Below are 16,079 nucleotides of genomic sequence, written 5' to 3'. Positions count from 1 at the left end.
AAGACATCTGTCTCTTTCTATCACTTACGCAGTGGTGTCTGACCAAAATTGAGGTTTTTTTAGGGTTGAAGTTGTTGAGGGGTTTTACCCCAGGAAATGAACCGCCACAGGGGCCGGATTTAACCAACTGGTGGGCCAGATTAGGCCCCCAAAACAGACTTTGCACATGCCTGGCTTTATGTTAGCTTAACTCTTCACTAGAGTTCAGGCGATATGCAGAGTTATTTAAAATTTAATCAAAGGGTTAAAAGGCAGGGTTTTTTTTTAAAAAAAAAGTCTTTGAGTGCCTGCCATCCAATGAAGTGTAATGTAATGTGGAGAAAATAGACAATGTGTATATTTTTTTCAAAAATGGTGGGTTTCCCCCCAGAACGCACAACCTTCTCTTCCGGCCTTCACTGCAATCCCTTCCCGGTTAATTAGCTTAAGCATCCCCATTATACAATGCACAATTAACCTATCACAAGAGACAGGTAAAGGGGGTTGGACTAGATGATCCTTAGGGTCCCTTCCAGCTCTATAATTCTGTGATTCAGATGGCCTACCTTTGATGGCCAGAAATAAGGGTCTATACAAATTTAAGGATAGCTCTATCACAAGGGTGGGGAGCCTGTGGGCATTCCAGATATTGCATATTTGCCAACAATTGGCTATGCTCTTTGGGGCTAATGGACATTGAAGTCCAACCACACCAGGTTCCCCGTTCCTGGCCTTGTCAACAGCTGTCACCACATACAGGCTGTATAACTGACATGCAGATGTGAGAAAGCGGACAAAAGGGCATGTTGCTAGCATGCCCTGCTTAAAAGCTCCCCAGGCCCAAACTAGGCCAGTCTTATACACATCTACCAGGGAGTGAATTTCTGAGATGGAGATAGTGATGGCATTTTAAAAGCCTCTTTTAAACACATCTTTACTTAAGCTTTTCTTAACTCTTGGCGCTTGTACACCACTCAGCTGCATTTTCTCTTTATATCTCTGACACACACTTTACCCCTCAAATAATCCTGTAGTTTAAGGGATGCTGGGAATTGTAACTGTGAGGGGGAAAACTACAGTGCCTGGAATTCTTTGAAATAATGTGTTTCAAATGTGCTGTAAAGGTACAGTGTACACCGCCATTGGAAGGAAATTGCATTGAATATTGTTATATTTTTATTATTAAACCCCTTCAAAGAGTTTATTATATTATGCAGACTATGTTTTATATAAACATAGACGCAATGGAGTTTACTCCATGCCAAACATGTATAGGTTAGTGCTGTTAGTTACTGCTTTTAGAAACAAACAAAATTAAATGGATCTCTGACTCAGGCAAGGTGTTCTTATGTTGTTAAATGTGATCATGACCATCATTAGCTCAACGTTCTTCCATGTTTGTCAGCAAAACAAGGGTTTTCGTGGCATGTCCTGGGTGCAATTACACAAATTGTATTTTTAAAAGATTAAATCCGGATTACTGTTTTGAGTATATGGAGTAGAGTGGAGGAAACCTGCCAACGCTTACTGTTGTTTAGAGTGCAGTTCCCATCAACTCATCTGGCTGAGGCCTTTAGGCGTGGAGAGTCCAGCTTCAACTAGAGGACCACAGATTCTCCATCCCTGGTCTAAAAGGTAGTAAATAAATTAATCACTGAAATAATTTACAGGTACAGGTTAAGGATGGGCAAATATATCCATTTCAGTTCTACATGTTTCTTGCCTTCAATTTGGTATGCTTCATGTCCACGTCTGCATTTTTAAAAGAAATCTTCAAAAAAGTATATGCATCTTTTCACGTTTTTGCAAGCAATTTCTTGTCTTCTGGGTTTCTGGGGGTTTTCCTGTTGCTATTCTGTCTCTCACAGCTACAATAAACCTACCATTAAAATTATGGACTGGTCGTTTCTTCGTCAGAGGGCAAACGGGCAAATTTAGGAGGGAATCAAATACTTTTTCCCCATTGTACATTCTCCTCTTGTTACAAGACAGCAGTACACTCTTCTCCAACTCATCTTCAAATGTGTTATTCTCCTCAAATGGCTTACTACATTTGAGACACACTTCCCAAATATACTGTTGCCACATCAAGCCTTCGCCTTCTAGAAATTTGGGGTAGCAAGAGTATGTTTTCAAAGAAAATCAGAAATGAATTAGAGAAGCTACTTGCTTTTATTCTATTAAGATAATAAAGGTCCTTCATAACTGCTGAAGGTGGCGTTTCCTAGACATTGTTCCAGTTAAGTGGATTTTCTGGAAGTGCTTATACTTGCCTTCTCAACGCTGTGTCGCTGTCAGCATATTTTCAGAAATAATCATTGTGCATTAAGAGACGAAGGAACAGAGGATGTGAAAACCACTTGGAGTCCCAAGTGTAATAATTTCTGTTAGAAGTCCAAGTAAAAATGGAAAGCCAACATTTCACTGCTCAAGGGAAAAATAATTTCGATTTCATATATTTAGGAGCCATTGCACAACACTGCTGTGAGTCAAGAAGTTCAAGGTGCAAATTTTGCCTCTCTTCCCTGGGTGACAAGCCTTTATTTTTGAGTTTTTGTAATAGTGGTGTCTGTGTGTATGTCTTTTTATTGTTGCAAATGGCTTTAGATGGGCTTTGTTCACCAAAGCTGTGTTTTTTTAAAAATAAAAGCAACAAACTTTCATTCCACCGCAACCTCTCCCATTGTCTCCATTATAGGAGAACCTTGTTGTGAAGCCTTCACCTACTTTCTTGGCAACACCTAAGGGCACTGCATGGGGTAATACGGATATCCATAGACGCTGGTAGAGCTCTGTTCTTTCAAGGGAAGTGCTCATTGTGGATCTAACCAGAGCTCTGTGTGTGCTGCTCTGTGGTGAAGTATTACTATTTCAACCCAACACCGGTAGTATGTCCAGAAAAAGATTTTACCTATCTCAGGGACGGATATCCTTTACCTTGCAGGTGCAAATAATTATTAACCATTCACTCTTATCTGTGCATCACAGGGTAGGTTGATATAAATCTATCAGGCCCTTGTACAGAAGGAGCCATTATATAAGCTAATTTCAAGACTGCATGATTACACCTCATTATTACTCTGAAGAGCAGATCTACAGTACCAGAAGTGCTTCCAGAAATAAGCCATTATTAAGGCATTAGCACAAACACATTAATTTATCATGCAGATAAAAAACAGCTTCTCTCACCATGTGTGTCCAACCCCTGGCAGCTTGCATAAGCAGGAATCTTAACTTGAACCAAAACTGCAGTGTTACCGGCAAGTAAGTTTTGACCTGGCCTTGCTCTTTAGTTAAAAAGGGCTTTCCAGTCAGCTTGTTTGGGGCCATTTTCTAGACAGGTGTGTATAAATTAGTGTTAATGTTTCACTGAAATGAACTAGGACCTTTTGTTTAAATTAAGCCTTGAATTGGGCAGTTCAACCAAAGTTTTTCATTAGGCCCCTGCCATGAATTAAACTTGATCTCAATTTTAGGCAATGAACAACTTGAAATCTACATATTTTGACATAAAGATGAATAAGCCACTAGTGTCTTGCTTTTCGTGGCAGCTGTAAGTACCAGGGTGCTATGTGCATAGGATTTTTCTTCGGTGGGGTAAAAGAAGGGAAATACCGTAAGTGTATTTTTTGTTCTTGAGCAAATTACTCGTCTGCTGAAATTGCATATGGCTAGCCCATCATATGTAGAGCATCAGTGTGAGCTAGTCTGTAGCAATGCCAAGTGTGTATACTTTGTACCATGTACAACTGCATTCCATAGCGCTCCTGGTTATTTCGATTTGAGTCTCAGAGGCCTCAATGGCCACAACTAAATGTCAGACAATCTTCCGCTTCAATACAACAGCAGTGGGGAACTTTTGGCCTGACAGTTCATCCCAGACCATTGGCTATGCTTGCTAGGGTGGATGGGAGATAGGATCTAGGATCTAACATCTGAAATAGCCACTTCAATTCAGCAATGACCAGCCCATTAATGCATATGAAAACGATGGTAGACAAAGCTAGATAATAATACCATAGAACTGTAGACTTGGAAGGGACCAAGAGGGTAATTTAGTCCAACCCTTTACAATGCAGGAATATTACACACTAACCTATGACCCTGAGATTAGGAGTCTCATGCTCTACTGACTGAGCTATCATATAAACCTAAAGCCTAAATATGAAAAAGTTATATATATTTAAATTGATGCTAATGCAAGAGTGGTTGTTCTTTGCTATTGGTAACTAACACTAAATCTAAACAAGATTTTTAAAAGCCTTATTTCGATAGAACAAATTTAATACTAGCATGCAAATTGAAATGTTGCATACTTTCATTCATTAGCCACTCAATTCTCAGAGATTTACAAATAAACTTGAATGTACATGAACATACTAACAGCATACCATGAGATGATAGAAGAAATTGGGTTTAACACACAGGTCAATTCATCTTAGGTTTCCGGTGAAAGCAGTTTCTAGCAGTTGCATATACAATGCATGTGGAGCGACCTCAATACTTACCTCCAGCAGAGCTACTTGTTTTTATCATTCAAGTTATCCATAACTAATTACTGCATAATTGGCATGGATACCTTTTTGAAGCCCAAAAGCATGTGTTGGCTACCAGATGGGTGCTACTGGCTGAAAAAGATAACTGACTCTTATTAAAATGTTAGTACTTATGAAGCAAATGGCCCACTATCTAATCCAGAGCTTTCCAAACTTTTCATGTTGGTGACACACTTTTAAGACAGGCATCATTTCGCAACACAGTAATTCACTTTTACTACTAGCAAACCAGAGGTTAAACTAACTCCATATAAGAGATATGGGCACATATTGCACGGCACACCTAAACACTAGCTGTCACACTAATGTGTGGCGACATGCAGTTTGGAAAGCTCCGATCTAATCTTTAGCACCCCAACGAGAAATACTCTTTTACCAATGACACTCCAATTATAAGAGAAGTGGACAATAACATAGGATTCTCTGATATTGATTGTGGAAGCACAACACAGACACCATGGTGATACTGCCACAAACAGCTATGTGGAAGCACTCTTGTCAATCTTTAATCTATCCTGGGTAGTTGTTCTTTTAATAACAGTTTGATCTGCAGCAATTACCAAATGATAAAATGTTTAGCAGACAACCCAGGCCAAGTTCATTTTCTGATCACAGAATGGCACTCATTTTACTGCATCATAGTTTGAATAATTTCAAGATGGCAGCCATACCATTTGCTGTTTCACATTAAAGGTCATGGGTAGAGTCTCCAATAGCAAGAAACTATGCTCATTACATGTATGTTATGTATTGAAAGTAGCAATTTTTATTCGAGTTAAAATTATTTACAAAAACCAAAAAACATACTTCATGAAACTGGTACAAACTATTATTCCTGCCGTTGGCTTTTGCTCCAAATATCACAGCTGAGAAATACTGTATAAAATAAAAATAGGATTGGATTCAGAAAAGTACTCTACTGTTCTAGTTTCCAATTGCGCTTATTTACATATATATTTACAGTGGAAAAAAAGTTACTTTAAAACTTTTAAATTTGAAGGTTGGCCTCAAGTACCCATTTAATGCAGAGCTTGATGAGGTTTAAAACAAGAAAACACACTGCAGCTTGCAGGATGGTTTCCTGACCCTCTCTCCAAAAACCAAACAGTCTGCATGTTTCAGTGCTTGCTAATTAAGAAATGCTCAACACAACGAGTTTAACCAATTCCGATCCAGGTCATTACCAGTGTAACAGAGAAGTGTGGCTCCTGATTCCACCTCATCACTGCATCTATTTTAAAATCATCCCCCGTCATTGCGCATACAGAAAAAAAGCCTAACTTAAATCTATATGAAATCCAACTAAAAATGAAAGCCATTGCTCTAAGTTGTTAAAACTAAATGCCAAAAAATATATCCAGTAAATCCTGCATCTCAGAAATAATTTACAAGTACAGCTTTACTAAGTTGCTCTTCCTCTCATAAGGAAGCTCTATCCAAGGGAAAACATAACCTCAGCATTTTTCTTTCTAAGTTACACTGGTACATTGTAGGGGGGTAGTTTGCTTAATTAAGATGTTAAGGAAAATAAAAATAAAAAAGCAGGACCAATATAGGATTTTGCTTCTAATCAGTCACTTCCTTACCAAATTCCCAACAATCTGCATTATCAAAAATAGGAAGACATAGAAGGCAGCCACTGTATGTAAAAATTTTACAGCTGGCACTGATACAAAAGCACAAGTTTGTAAGTTTATACATGGAGATAACACAAGATCTAAAAAGCAGGTTAGATTTTCTGTTATTTCTCCCACCCCTCATTATACACAGAACTAATATTTTTATGGCTTCAAGTTTTACAAATTCAATGAAGTAACATGATGCAACTAGCTACACAGGTAATGTGGAAAGTGTCTGTGATGCAAATGTCTCAAAACATTTTGTGAATAATTCAAGACCAGCTTAATAAAAACCATGAGCAATTCTGTCCATCGGAACAATGAGTGCAAGAAGTCACTAATGTCCAAAACCTCTTTTACAAAAGTATTTAGCAGGGATTTTTGTTCATTAAAGTCTCAACACAATCCTTTGCTGTGAACTAGAACCCCATACTGAACAAAATCTTCACTATATTCAGCTATTTAAGGCTTTGTATTGTATGCATTTACCTGCGCCATACTAGAGAAGAAATAGAAAGATTATGTCAACTGGAAACATTAATCCCCACTGGTGTTTTAGCTCCACATTTCTTCCTTGAAACTAAAATCAACAACTTCTTTTCCTTTCTTTTTTGTGCATCATGAAGTGTAAACTCCCCTGGCATTGAACATTTTTTTCACATTGTCCTTTTTAAACAGGGTGCTTTACAATTACTGCATTTCAAAGAAACACAGACAGCCACCAGCTGGGAGGGGATTATTATTTCTTCTTCTTCTTCCTGCATGCCTCTCTTAGAGCTATGAAGTGTTATGGTCAATCAGTTTACAGTACGTAGGCCACGACAATTTTAAGAACTGAGAAGTAGTTTCCAACAACCCAATTTTCAATCAAAACAGTATAAAAAATAAACTATCCAAGCCTCAACCTCTTTGGATTCCAACACATTTTAAATATAGACAGTAGTTAAAATCACAAAAAGTATTTAAAATTTTTCTATTTCTTATGATTTTGGAATAATCTCTTTAAAAAGCAAGAGCAAATTAAACTCAAATCAGAGCAATGCTGCTGCCCAGAGCATCTTTATTAGAAGATTTTTGATACCTCAGTAGCTAAAGCTGCCTTTGCACCTGGCTGGCATGAAAAACAGTGGCTCAACAGTAAACAGCAGTTGCACTACCAGCAGCAAGTTTTCCCCTTTAAAGTTGTCACAAACAAAGCCAGAAAAATAAAGAGGGAGAGTAAACCCTGCCAAATATATTTAAATACTGCACTGCATTATTATAAACATAATGAATTCTTGATTTACTTTCCTCAGATATTTCCCCCCTAATTTTTGATAGTTGCAGATTGATGTGGTGGTGAACTGTCTCTCGGAAAATGCCGAGTGTATGGTGAAGAGACCAGGTAGCCTTAAAAATTCAAACACGAATGAGACTGATGAATGCTCTTGGTGGTGCTTCCTCGAGGACTCCTTTCACGACTTCCTTCCTTTATCGAAGGGGTAGAGCTCCAGCATTCAAGTGCCTGCGGCAAGACTCAAGTTTCTAGCAGTGTTCCAAGTATTCAATCACTCTAGAGATAGTTTTCTGGCCTGTTGTCCCAACAGCACACTGGGAAGGAAAGGAGGTGTGGAGGGAAACACGGGGCGTTTATTAAACATTTAAGATGCATTTTCCCACCTAATTTAAGGATTATTTGACAGCAGGTCACAGTCTGGAATGCTATGTTACATCAACCTAAGTAGCAGCAGTTCCCCATTTACAAGCAAAGCGGTCTATTTACAAACAGTGGTCTGTAATTTATAATGTCTCAGCCTTAGAAGAAGCCATCATTTAACATCTGCTGTTATTTAAATAAATTTGCAAAAACAATCTTGCAACACCAGAGAGATTTGCTGCAGCTGCCACAGCTGATTTGGTTGAGGGTGATCTTAGGTGGTTTTTTTGGGGGGTGGGATTTGACTGCTTCACAGACTACAATAGAGGCAAGTCTAGTGGTGTCATTTGGACAGATGGAAGAGGATAAGTCACTTAACCTGCTCACTGTTAACCCCATTAAGTGGGGTGGGTGGGACAGGGGTTACAGTTCCTTGACAAGTGGAAAACTGCCCCACCAGAGAGAGAAATAACAAGGAGCTGTCACTCCAGATTATCTTCCTATGCCTGCCCTTCTATTACATCAGGGCTTGTAGAAGACGGGATGATATCGACTGGTACATTACTGGGTTATTTACAGTTGATCAGCAAACTTTTCCATATCAATGAAAAGGCTTCTCAATTAGGCTGATGAAACTTAATAATAATAATAATAATAATAATAATAATAATAATAATAAACATTGGAGAGGAGAATCAGGATTTTTGCACCAAAGGATTGTGAGCTCAGTTCTGGCACTGCAAGCATATATCCTCAGAGGTGCTCTGTGCAGGTACATCTCGCAAACCCATTTTTTGCACCTGGCTCTGAGTGGTGTACCGCCGGAGTTCCTAGTAAAACACACACACACACACTCAACAAGCTTGCCTACCCTTCCATAAGATGACACGCATACTGGTATAAGTCATCTCAAGCATTCTGATCTGAAACACCAGACAAATAAGCAACTGTAATATACTACTTACAGTAAGGTTCATGAAACTGAGAAACTTTTTCAGCATTTCTGTCATGATTGAGAAATCCCCTTCAGGCAAGTATGTCCTCACAGTAGTCACATTGATCTAAGGAAATAAATGAAGAATTAGGAAGTTTCTGACAAGGCAATTAAATCGACTTCCCAACACGACGCTACAGTAACCAACCCGCACATTTATTCTCTTTTCCTGCTCGACATACATCTTTCTTGTAGTAGGGGCACGATGTCAGAAACCTATCTGCATTTCCTACAATGCCTTGACACAACAATGCTACCAAACCTTTTGTAGTTGACAGTTTTTCACTAAAACACAAGAGCTTCCAAGTCACAAATCTCAACGTTTCGTGAAAGTTGGAAGCAAACCCCGAGTCTTAATTGAAAACCCTGAGCCCCTTCTTGCCCATTTCCAGTTGCACACAACAACTGAAATAATGTTATAGCTGGTAACTATACAACACACAGGAAAATAAAAAGGAGAGAATATCAAGCATATATAAAGAACCACCCACAGGATTAGTTATTCCCATTCTCTGAAGAATGTCCCTTCAAGATTTGGTAATGTTGTTTTGTCATCTATGGTTATTTACAAGCATGTCCTAGACACTCATTCCAGTTGAATGTGTAATATATCCTCAGGGAGGGGAACCGGTTAGTGAGAGAGCACATTCTTCGAATGCAGAAGGTACTCCATTTAATCCCAAGCATCGTAAGCAATGGGACTGGCAAATACATTGGAGATCTGTTGTTATTCAGAGCTAATAGAGCTAGTATACTAGGCTAATAGAGCAAGGAGCTGGCTCAGCATGTAGGAGCCTGCTTATTACTGAGAGTTCTGCTGAAAGTATGACTGAATTTCCATTAGACTAACACACTGAAAAGCATAAAACTTTTGCACTTTAATTGACAATGCAATGTAACCCAAAGCTGGGTTGACAGATAGTTTTGCCCCTTATGGAAACTGCATTTTGAGACAGCTTGAAGCATATGAAGTAGTTGAAAAATGTTAACAACTGAAGTTTAAATTGTAAAATGCCTGTTCCCAAGATCCATTTCATGGTTTCAAGACAGTCTCTTTTACCCAGCCTTATAGACCCATCTAGTAACCATGCAGAAAAGTTTTCTTACTGGACTCTCCTGGCAAAGGCATCCCAGAAGCAATGCTGTGTACGAGGCCACAATGCAATCCTCCATGTGCTTCCCAGCATGCTGAAGGGCTGCAAGTAAAAACAATAATATTAGAAGTATAACCAAACTATATTTTAATGTCACTTTGCCCACATACTTATAAAACAGCTACTTCTATGTGTTCTATGTGTATGTGCACATGCACACAGAGCATAATTCTGTACCCAAGAATGTCAACATTTCTAACTGTGGATACTGTGATTTTGTGGAATGCCACTGTTGCCCAGACCAATACCCTCATCTCATCCCAGTAAACATAGTTAAGTTTATTCCCCTTGCAGACGCAGGGCAGTGTGATAAATTAGATGTTCAGGTGGAAACCATAAAAGGAAGGGAAGGGAATGATTACAGAGAAGAGTGCTGAATAACAATGTTTAAGAAAGGATCAACTGATGCAATGTTTGAGCCAGAATAAATGGGCCAAAATTAAATAGAAGTATTAGTAAAAAGGGAATATTAACGTTTACTATGACAATATGTCAAGGAGCAGCTTTTTGTATTTTGTAATGGTAACAATCTTCAGCAAAAGAAGCTGAAGTGAGGCTTGTAAGAATCAGGAAAGTACTTTGAACCTTAATACCACTGCATTTTTGGGAAGAGATTAACTAGGACAAGAGTCCCAGTTGCTTTAAAAGGGAAAGAAAGAGGATTCTAAAACTGCAGCTCTGACATTTTTTAATTTAGCACTTCTTTCCTTTGCTGATTTCCCCAGGAACCTGGACCTACCTTTATTAAGATCAAGTTCTTCTTCATCTTCTTCTTTCTTATCTTTCTCCTCTGCGTTCTCAGGCTTTTCTGTAGTAACCCACTGGATCTCTCCGCTCGTCTCCTGCCACTCCCCACTCTTGTCATGTTGTGCAGCAGGAGCTTCCTTAATCAGTTCATCCGTCTGGCTCTCTGCCAGCTGCGCTGCTCGCTCACGCTCAAGGAACAACTGAGAGGGAAAATTCCAGAGATGATGAGTCATGAACCCAAATGCTACATGCGACTTAACTGGCAGCAGGGAGCATCTCATCTGTGTGCCTTCCCTTGCTTAAATTAGCATTCGCTTTTGTACTGAATGTTTCATCCTGTCATCCATAGGCAGTGTTCGAAACTCCCATTGTTCTAAGTGCGCTTTGCGACAGGGAATTTCATTAATGAGAGCAGCTTCTGAGCTCTGGGTGCAGTACTGCGCCCAAGAATTCAGATTAAAACAGCCACTGCTGGAAGGAAAGGAGAACCTTTTTCTGCCTCCCCACTTCCAGCTACTCTCTGAAGACTGGAGAAGGGGCCCTCTCAAGAATATTAGCAGAGTGGGCAGGGGAAGTATGGTTTTGTTTTTTGCAATCTTCAGATGAGAACTAGATTATGTGGAAAACGAGTGTAAGATTTTAGCTGCAGTTCATTCATTTTCAGCTTTGTATTCTTGCTATACAAAAAGCATGCCTAGACACTCCGTTGCGGTGCCCATAACCTAGGTTTAAGGTGCCATTTAGCTCCTAGCTTTCATATCGCCGTTTCTAACACTGTGCGTAGGCATCGAAATCTCAGGCTGTAGAAGCAGAGAAGGTACTCTCTAACAGCTCTTATAAATGACTACATGCCATCAGGCTCCTCCGTCAACTGTCATCAGCAGGCATTCCATCAGGCTGCAAGAGAGATGGGACTACAGGAGCTCTCCATTGGCTCTCCTGGTTCTCTCCCCCCCCCCCCCATTGCTACAGTTCACTACAAGATCTCTATAAGTCAGAATAAGTGCCTGAGTTCCCCACCACCACTTTCTCTCAGTGCCTTTTCCTTTCTGATTCTAAGCCCGAGGTCAGTATCTGCCTCCTCAATGGTATTTGTAAGCTCCTCCAGGACCTTTTTTTGGCTGAGGAGCAGGATAAAAATGCCAATAATAATATTTCGTAAAGGAACTGAAGGATTGCAGCACAGTACACCAACAGTTGGTGTGAAGCATAATAATAAACTAAGTCCTAATGCCTATGGCAAGAACAGCCAAACACAACCGAGACAGAGAATATACCTTATTCAGCAGGAGATTAACATACGAGTTTTCAATTCATGCTGCATGTAGTGCCCAGTGAAAAATGTAATGCAAGTGAAGAACAAATATAATCTCTTATCTAATGAAGAAATAATTCAAGAGGCAAGCCAAATGTTCACAACTATGTTTGACTCAAAGCTCTACAAAATTTGATCCTCCGCAAATTAATCAATTATTATTGGCAACAGCAACTAAGGGGAACACCTTGTTCAAAGGTAAAATACAAGTTGCTGAGAAGAACCAGTTGATGGCCATCACAAGGATGCTCCCAGTAGGGCTCCCAGTAACATCTGGTTTTCCACTAAGATAGTACACAAGACGGCTTCAATTATCCCTTGCATGGATTAAATCAAAGGCCTATAAAGAGACGTATGGCTCAAAATATGTTGGGACAAATAAGTGACTCTTAATGCCTCCTCTGACCTATCGTCTCTGTTAGTTTAAAGGGGATGGGAATGACAAATAGTTCAACATTTGAACATTAGACCAACATTGCTTCTTTCCTCTGGTGATAACTGTTTCTCACACTGCATAAATAGTTGTTCTTTTAAGTAAAAACTATTATTTACCTGAACTAAAGCATGAACAGCAGCCATCCGTCCAGATGTGCTTATGCTATCATTGGCTTCTCCCAAGCAGAAGGAATCAAAGGAACATGTTGTTTCCATATTCACAAGACAATGCCGATTTCGTGCACTGTACTCTACCAAATTGATTAGCAGACCCAAACCCTGCAAGGAGGAAGAAAATATTAGTAAAGTACAAAAAACTGTACTTTGCACACTCTTAGGGTGCTCAGAAGTATGGCCAATTTTGGCAAATTCAAGAAGTGGCAAGCCTCATGAAATTTTGGCAATTGCACCTTCAACAACCCTACAAAATATTCTTGTCCATTTACACCAGCCAACATTACCTTATCTTGAAAATGTCTGTCTGAAAGGTCTTGCGAATGTGTGCTTTTAAAGATGAAATGAGGGTGTGTGTTTGCCCCCCCCCAATGTAAAGCCTTCTCCCATACGCTTGTCTCATCCAGAAGTAAAGAGAAATTAATTTCATTCTAGGAGTCATACAGAACCATTTGAGATCTGTAATTCCTGCAAATGTGTTGCTAGAGGACACCAAATTCACTTTGATCGCTGCCAAAGACTTGTCCTTCGGAAACAGCCATCAGTGCAAAGATCAGTTGTGCTGCCTAAACCATGAAATAATCTGCCAGTCAGTGTCTGTGTATCCACCCATTTTGGCATGTTCTAATAAGATTTATTTATTATTATTTGAACCTATTATGGCTTTCATTCTACTGCTGTTCACTTGGTTTTTTATGTTTTATAATGCTGTTTGACTGGTGCTTGTTGTACTGATAGGCTTATACTCAGAAATGTGTTGGGAATCACAACTCTTTCAACAGAGAAATGATATGATCAGTTAACAGTAAAGCTGTCATGTTATGAACCAGTGGAAGTTTTCAAACAGTTTTCATGGGTGTCATGTTAAATTTGATGTACTGAAGTTAGCACAAGTAATTTTAACATGTAGCCTTACATTTTCTAGAGGCATTTTTTAAACAGTTTTTCTTACCAGAACCCGAATATCAAATCTCTGTTCTTGAGGTAGAAACTTTGGAACCTGAAGCACACAATTCAGCGCTGTGCCAATAAGACCATCTTGTTCACCTGTTTTAGTGCTACCCCACTCTGCAAACGTTAAAGGATATAAATGCTCATTAGACATTTAAAAAAACCACAGGCATTTCAAACATGCATTTACACCAATTAAAAGTAGCAACTGGCAATAACACCTGGCCATGATCGAATTTCAGATTAAGGTTTTGCTCCCACAAACAAATCTCTGATCAAGTTTACACCTCTCCCAGACCGACACACCAGTCTGCACTTGAGGAGACTGAATCTCACCTTTTAAACCCGGTAACTGAACCAGAACGTAAACCATCTAAGCCCAACGTAGCTGGGAATATTGCATTAACCCATCATGACTCTCTGGTGCCGTAGTAGGTGAAATAACTGAACAGACTAATCACGATAGTCATCTCAAATGTAACAGAGTAGAAGCCAAAAGAGTATTTTTGACATTTCTGCTTCCCAACTCATACCTAAGTGACATGTGCAAGGTCAGCCAAAAAATTCAGGCTGCCTTATGAGAGACAGTTTGTTTTCCATTGTTCTAATTTGGCAGCCAGGCACACTCACCCCCTCAATTTTGTAAACTGAAAACCAACATTTGCAGTACTGACACTAACTCTACTCAAATGATAGTTGCATGTGTATTTCACATTTGCAGCATTGTTTTGTGGGAGCTGTAAGGACATTATTACACCTCTTACTGTCCACCTGATTAACCAGCCACCTGACCTAAGCATAAATACAGAAATACTTTTCTCTAGACGTCATGGGAAACAATCCGACAGGACAGATGATAATCTGATTTTATGTTTTAGGATAAGTAACTTACCATTATCATTTGCTAAATTGAGTAAGACACCAATGATGGCTCTCATACAGTCTTCCACTGCCTTACCCACATGGTTTGTTACATTCTGGTGTGGCAGTACCCTACTGTCTGGAAGACAGATGGTGTCTTCTGCACGGTTGTATCTCTGGATCAACTCCTCACAATGCTGCAGTGCTCTGAAGGTTACAAAAAAACAAAAACAAAATATACAACGCAAATCATTTTCATATCAGTGTGACAAAATTTCTTCACGTAAAAAACCCAGTTCCAGCTGTAAACAGCAAGCTTAGTTTTCATTTATCATGCTGGTTTAATGGTAACTAGCGACACAGTCCCCAAAATTATATTAGAAAGCATCATCTCATGTACTTTTTATTAGGAAAAAAGGTCCAAAGGTGCACTTCATAATGATCTAGTCCCAGATTCTTCACACAGGAATCTGCAACATATTAGCAGCACAAAGCACTTTGGATCCAGCAAGTATTGAAGTAAGGCGTTGAAAAAGCAGAACCATAACTGGTATGTTAGTCACTTGGCCCCTTTTATGTGCACTAGTTGTCTGGTCATAAAGCTAAATGTGAACAGGACTGTTTGCACTTAACACCAAATGTCTGCAGTAGGATTATTTAAAAAAAAAAAATATATTTACTTGGTTTTTCAGATTAAAGTTTTACAATCACATATCCAATATCCAACATACAACATAAAAACAAGATTCCAGACAATCTCCTGAACTTCCCTCCTCTGTGGGTCCTATTGTTAGTCATTTCCTCCTGCATCTTTTATAATAATCCAAATCTTTTACATCTCCATTAAGTCCAAAATTCACCATTAAACTACAAGTGTTATTCCAATCTTACTAACAATTTTAGCTGTTTACAGCGGTTTTTAAGATAAATTATAAATGTCCCCCATTCCTTATTAAAATTTCAGTCTTCCTGATTTCTGGTTCTTCCAGTCATTTTTGCCATTTCGGCATAATCCATAAACTTTTCTTTTCTCTAAACCACCCTGAGATCTCCAGGTATAGGGCAGTTTATTAAACAAACAAACAAACTTGCAATAAGAATTTTTAACGTTCGTGACGTATTTGATAGAGAGATGAAGTCATGTAAAGCTAACTCTTGTAGACACAATGCTAATTCCAGGTTTGTGTCTTCATTCAATTAAGGCAACCGATTAAGCTTCTCCCCCATACTATGCACTCTAGAGGCTTGCACAGAAAACATGCATCACTGTATATGGCCATGTAATTCTCTTTAATTGCTATGATTCAAACGTAAGTAAATGTATACAGGGTTTATGTCAACAAATTTCCTTCTCTGGAACCCATAAACTACATATAAATCTTCCTGTCAATATTTTTACTCCGCTTGAGTGCTGACCAGAATTTCTGAAAGCACTACTTATGTCACCCCCCCAATCCTGCGAGTTCCATAGGGAAGTTGTTGAAAGAAAAAGAAGTTCCCCCAAATTGAGAAGCACGTATAAAGATAATGTGGGGTGTGTGTATAATGTTTGTATGGAAACATTTCACAATCAAAAGTGATTTTGATTGCAAAACTTTATCATACAAAACATAATTAGCAACAGAAGTTACTTCCAGCAGGTAGAAAAAAGCATATCA

The 16,079-nt window shown here is 39.0% G+C and overlaps 1 protein-coding gene across 4 annotated transcripts in view; it reads right to left on the bottom strand.

Annotated features, from left to right (window-relative positions):
* Positions 1 to 5,278: 5,278 nt before the first annotated feature.
* WAPL (WAPL cohesin release factor) overlaps positions 5,279 to 16,079 on the bottom strand; it is a 54,588-nt gene continuing 43,787 nt past the window's right edge. For all 4 annotated transcript variants that reach the window (XM_079975574.1, XM_079975575.1, XM_079975576.1 and 1 more), the window contains exons 13-19: positions 14,453 to 14,628; positions 13,562 to 13,677; positions 12,553 to 12,714; positions 10,678 to 10,885; positions 9,892 to 9,980; positions 8,756 to 8,851; positions 5,279 to 7,744 (exon numbers count right to left, since the gene is read on the bottom strand). In XM_079975574.1, coding sequence (XP_079831700.1) covers positions 7,679 to 7,744; positions 8,756 to 8,851; positions 9,892 to 9,980; positions 10,678 to 10,885; positions 12,553 to 12,714; positions 13,562 to 13,677; positions 14,453 to 14,628 — 913 coding nt within the window. In that variant the 3' untranslated portion in view covers positions 5,279 to 7,678. The remainder of the gene's footprint in view (positions 7,745 to 8,755; positions 8,852 to 9,891; positions 9,981 to 10,677; positions 10,886 to 12,552; positions 12,715 to 13,561; positions 13,678 to 14,452; positions 14,629 to 16,079) is intronic.

This window comes from Podarcis cretensis (assembly GCF_951804945.1).
Source record: "Podarcis cretensis genome assembly, chromosome: 5".
Taxonomy (NCBI): domain Eukaryota; kingdom Metazoa; phylum Chordata; class Lepidosauria; order Squamata; family Lacertidae; genus Podarcis; species Podarcis cretensis.
Note: the sequence above shows the minus strand (reverse complement) of the source record. Positions and strands in the feature narration are given on the sequence as shown.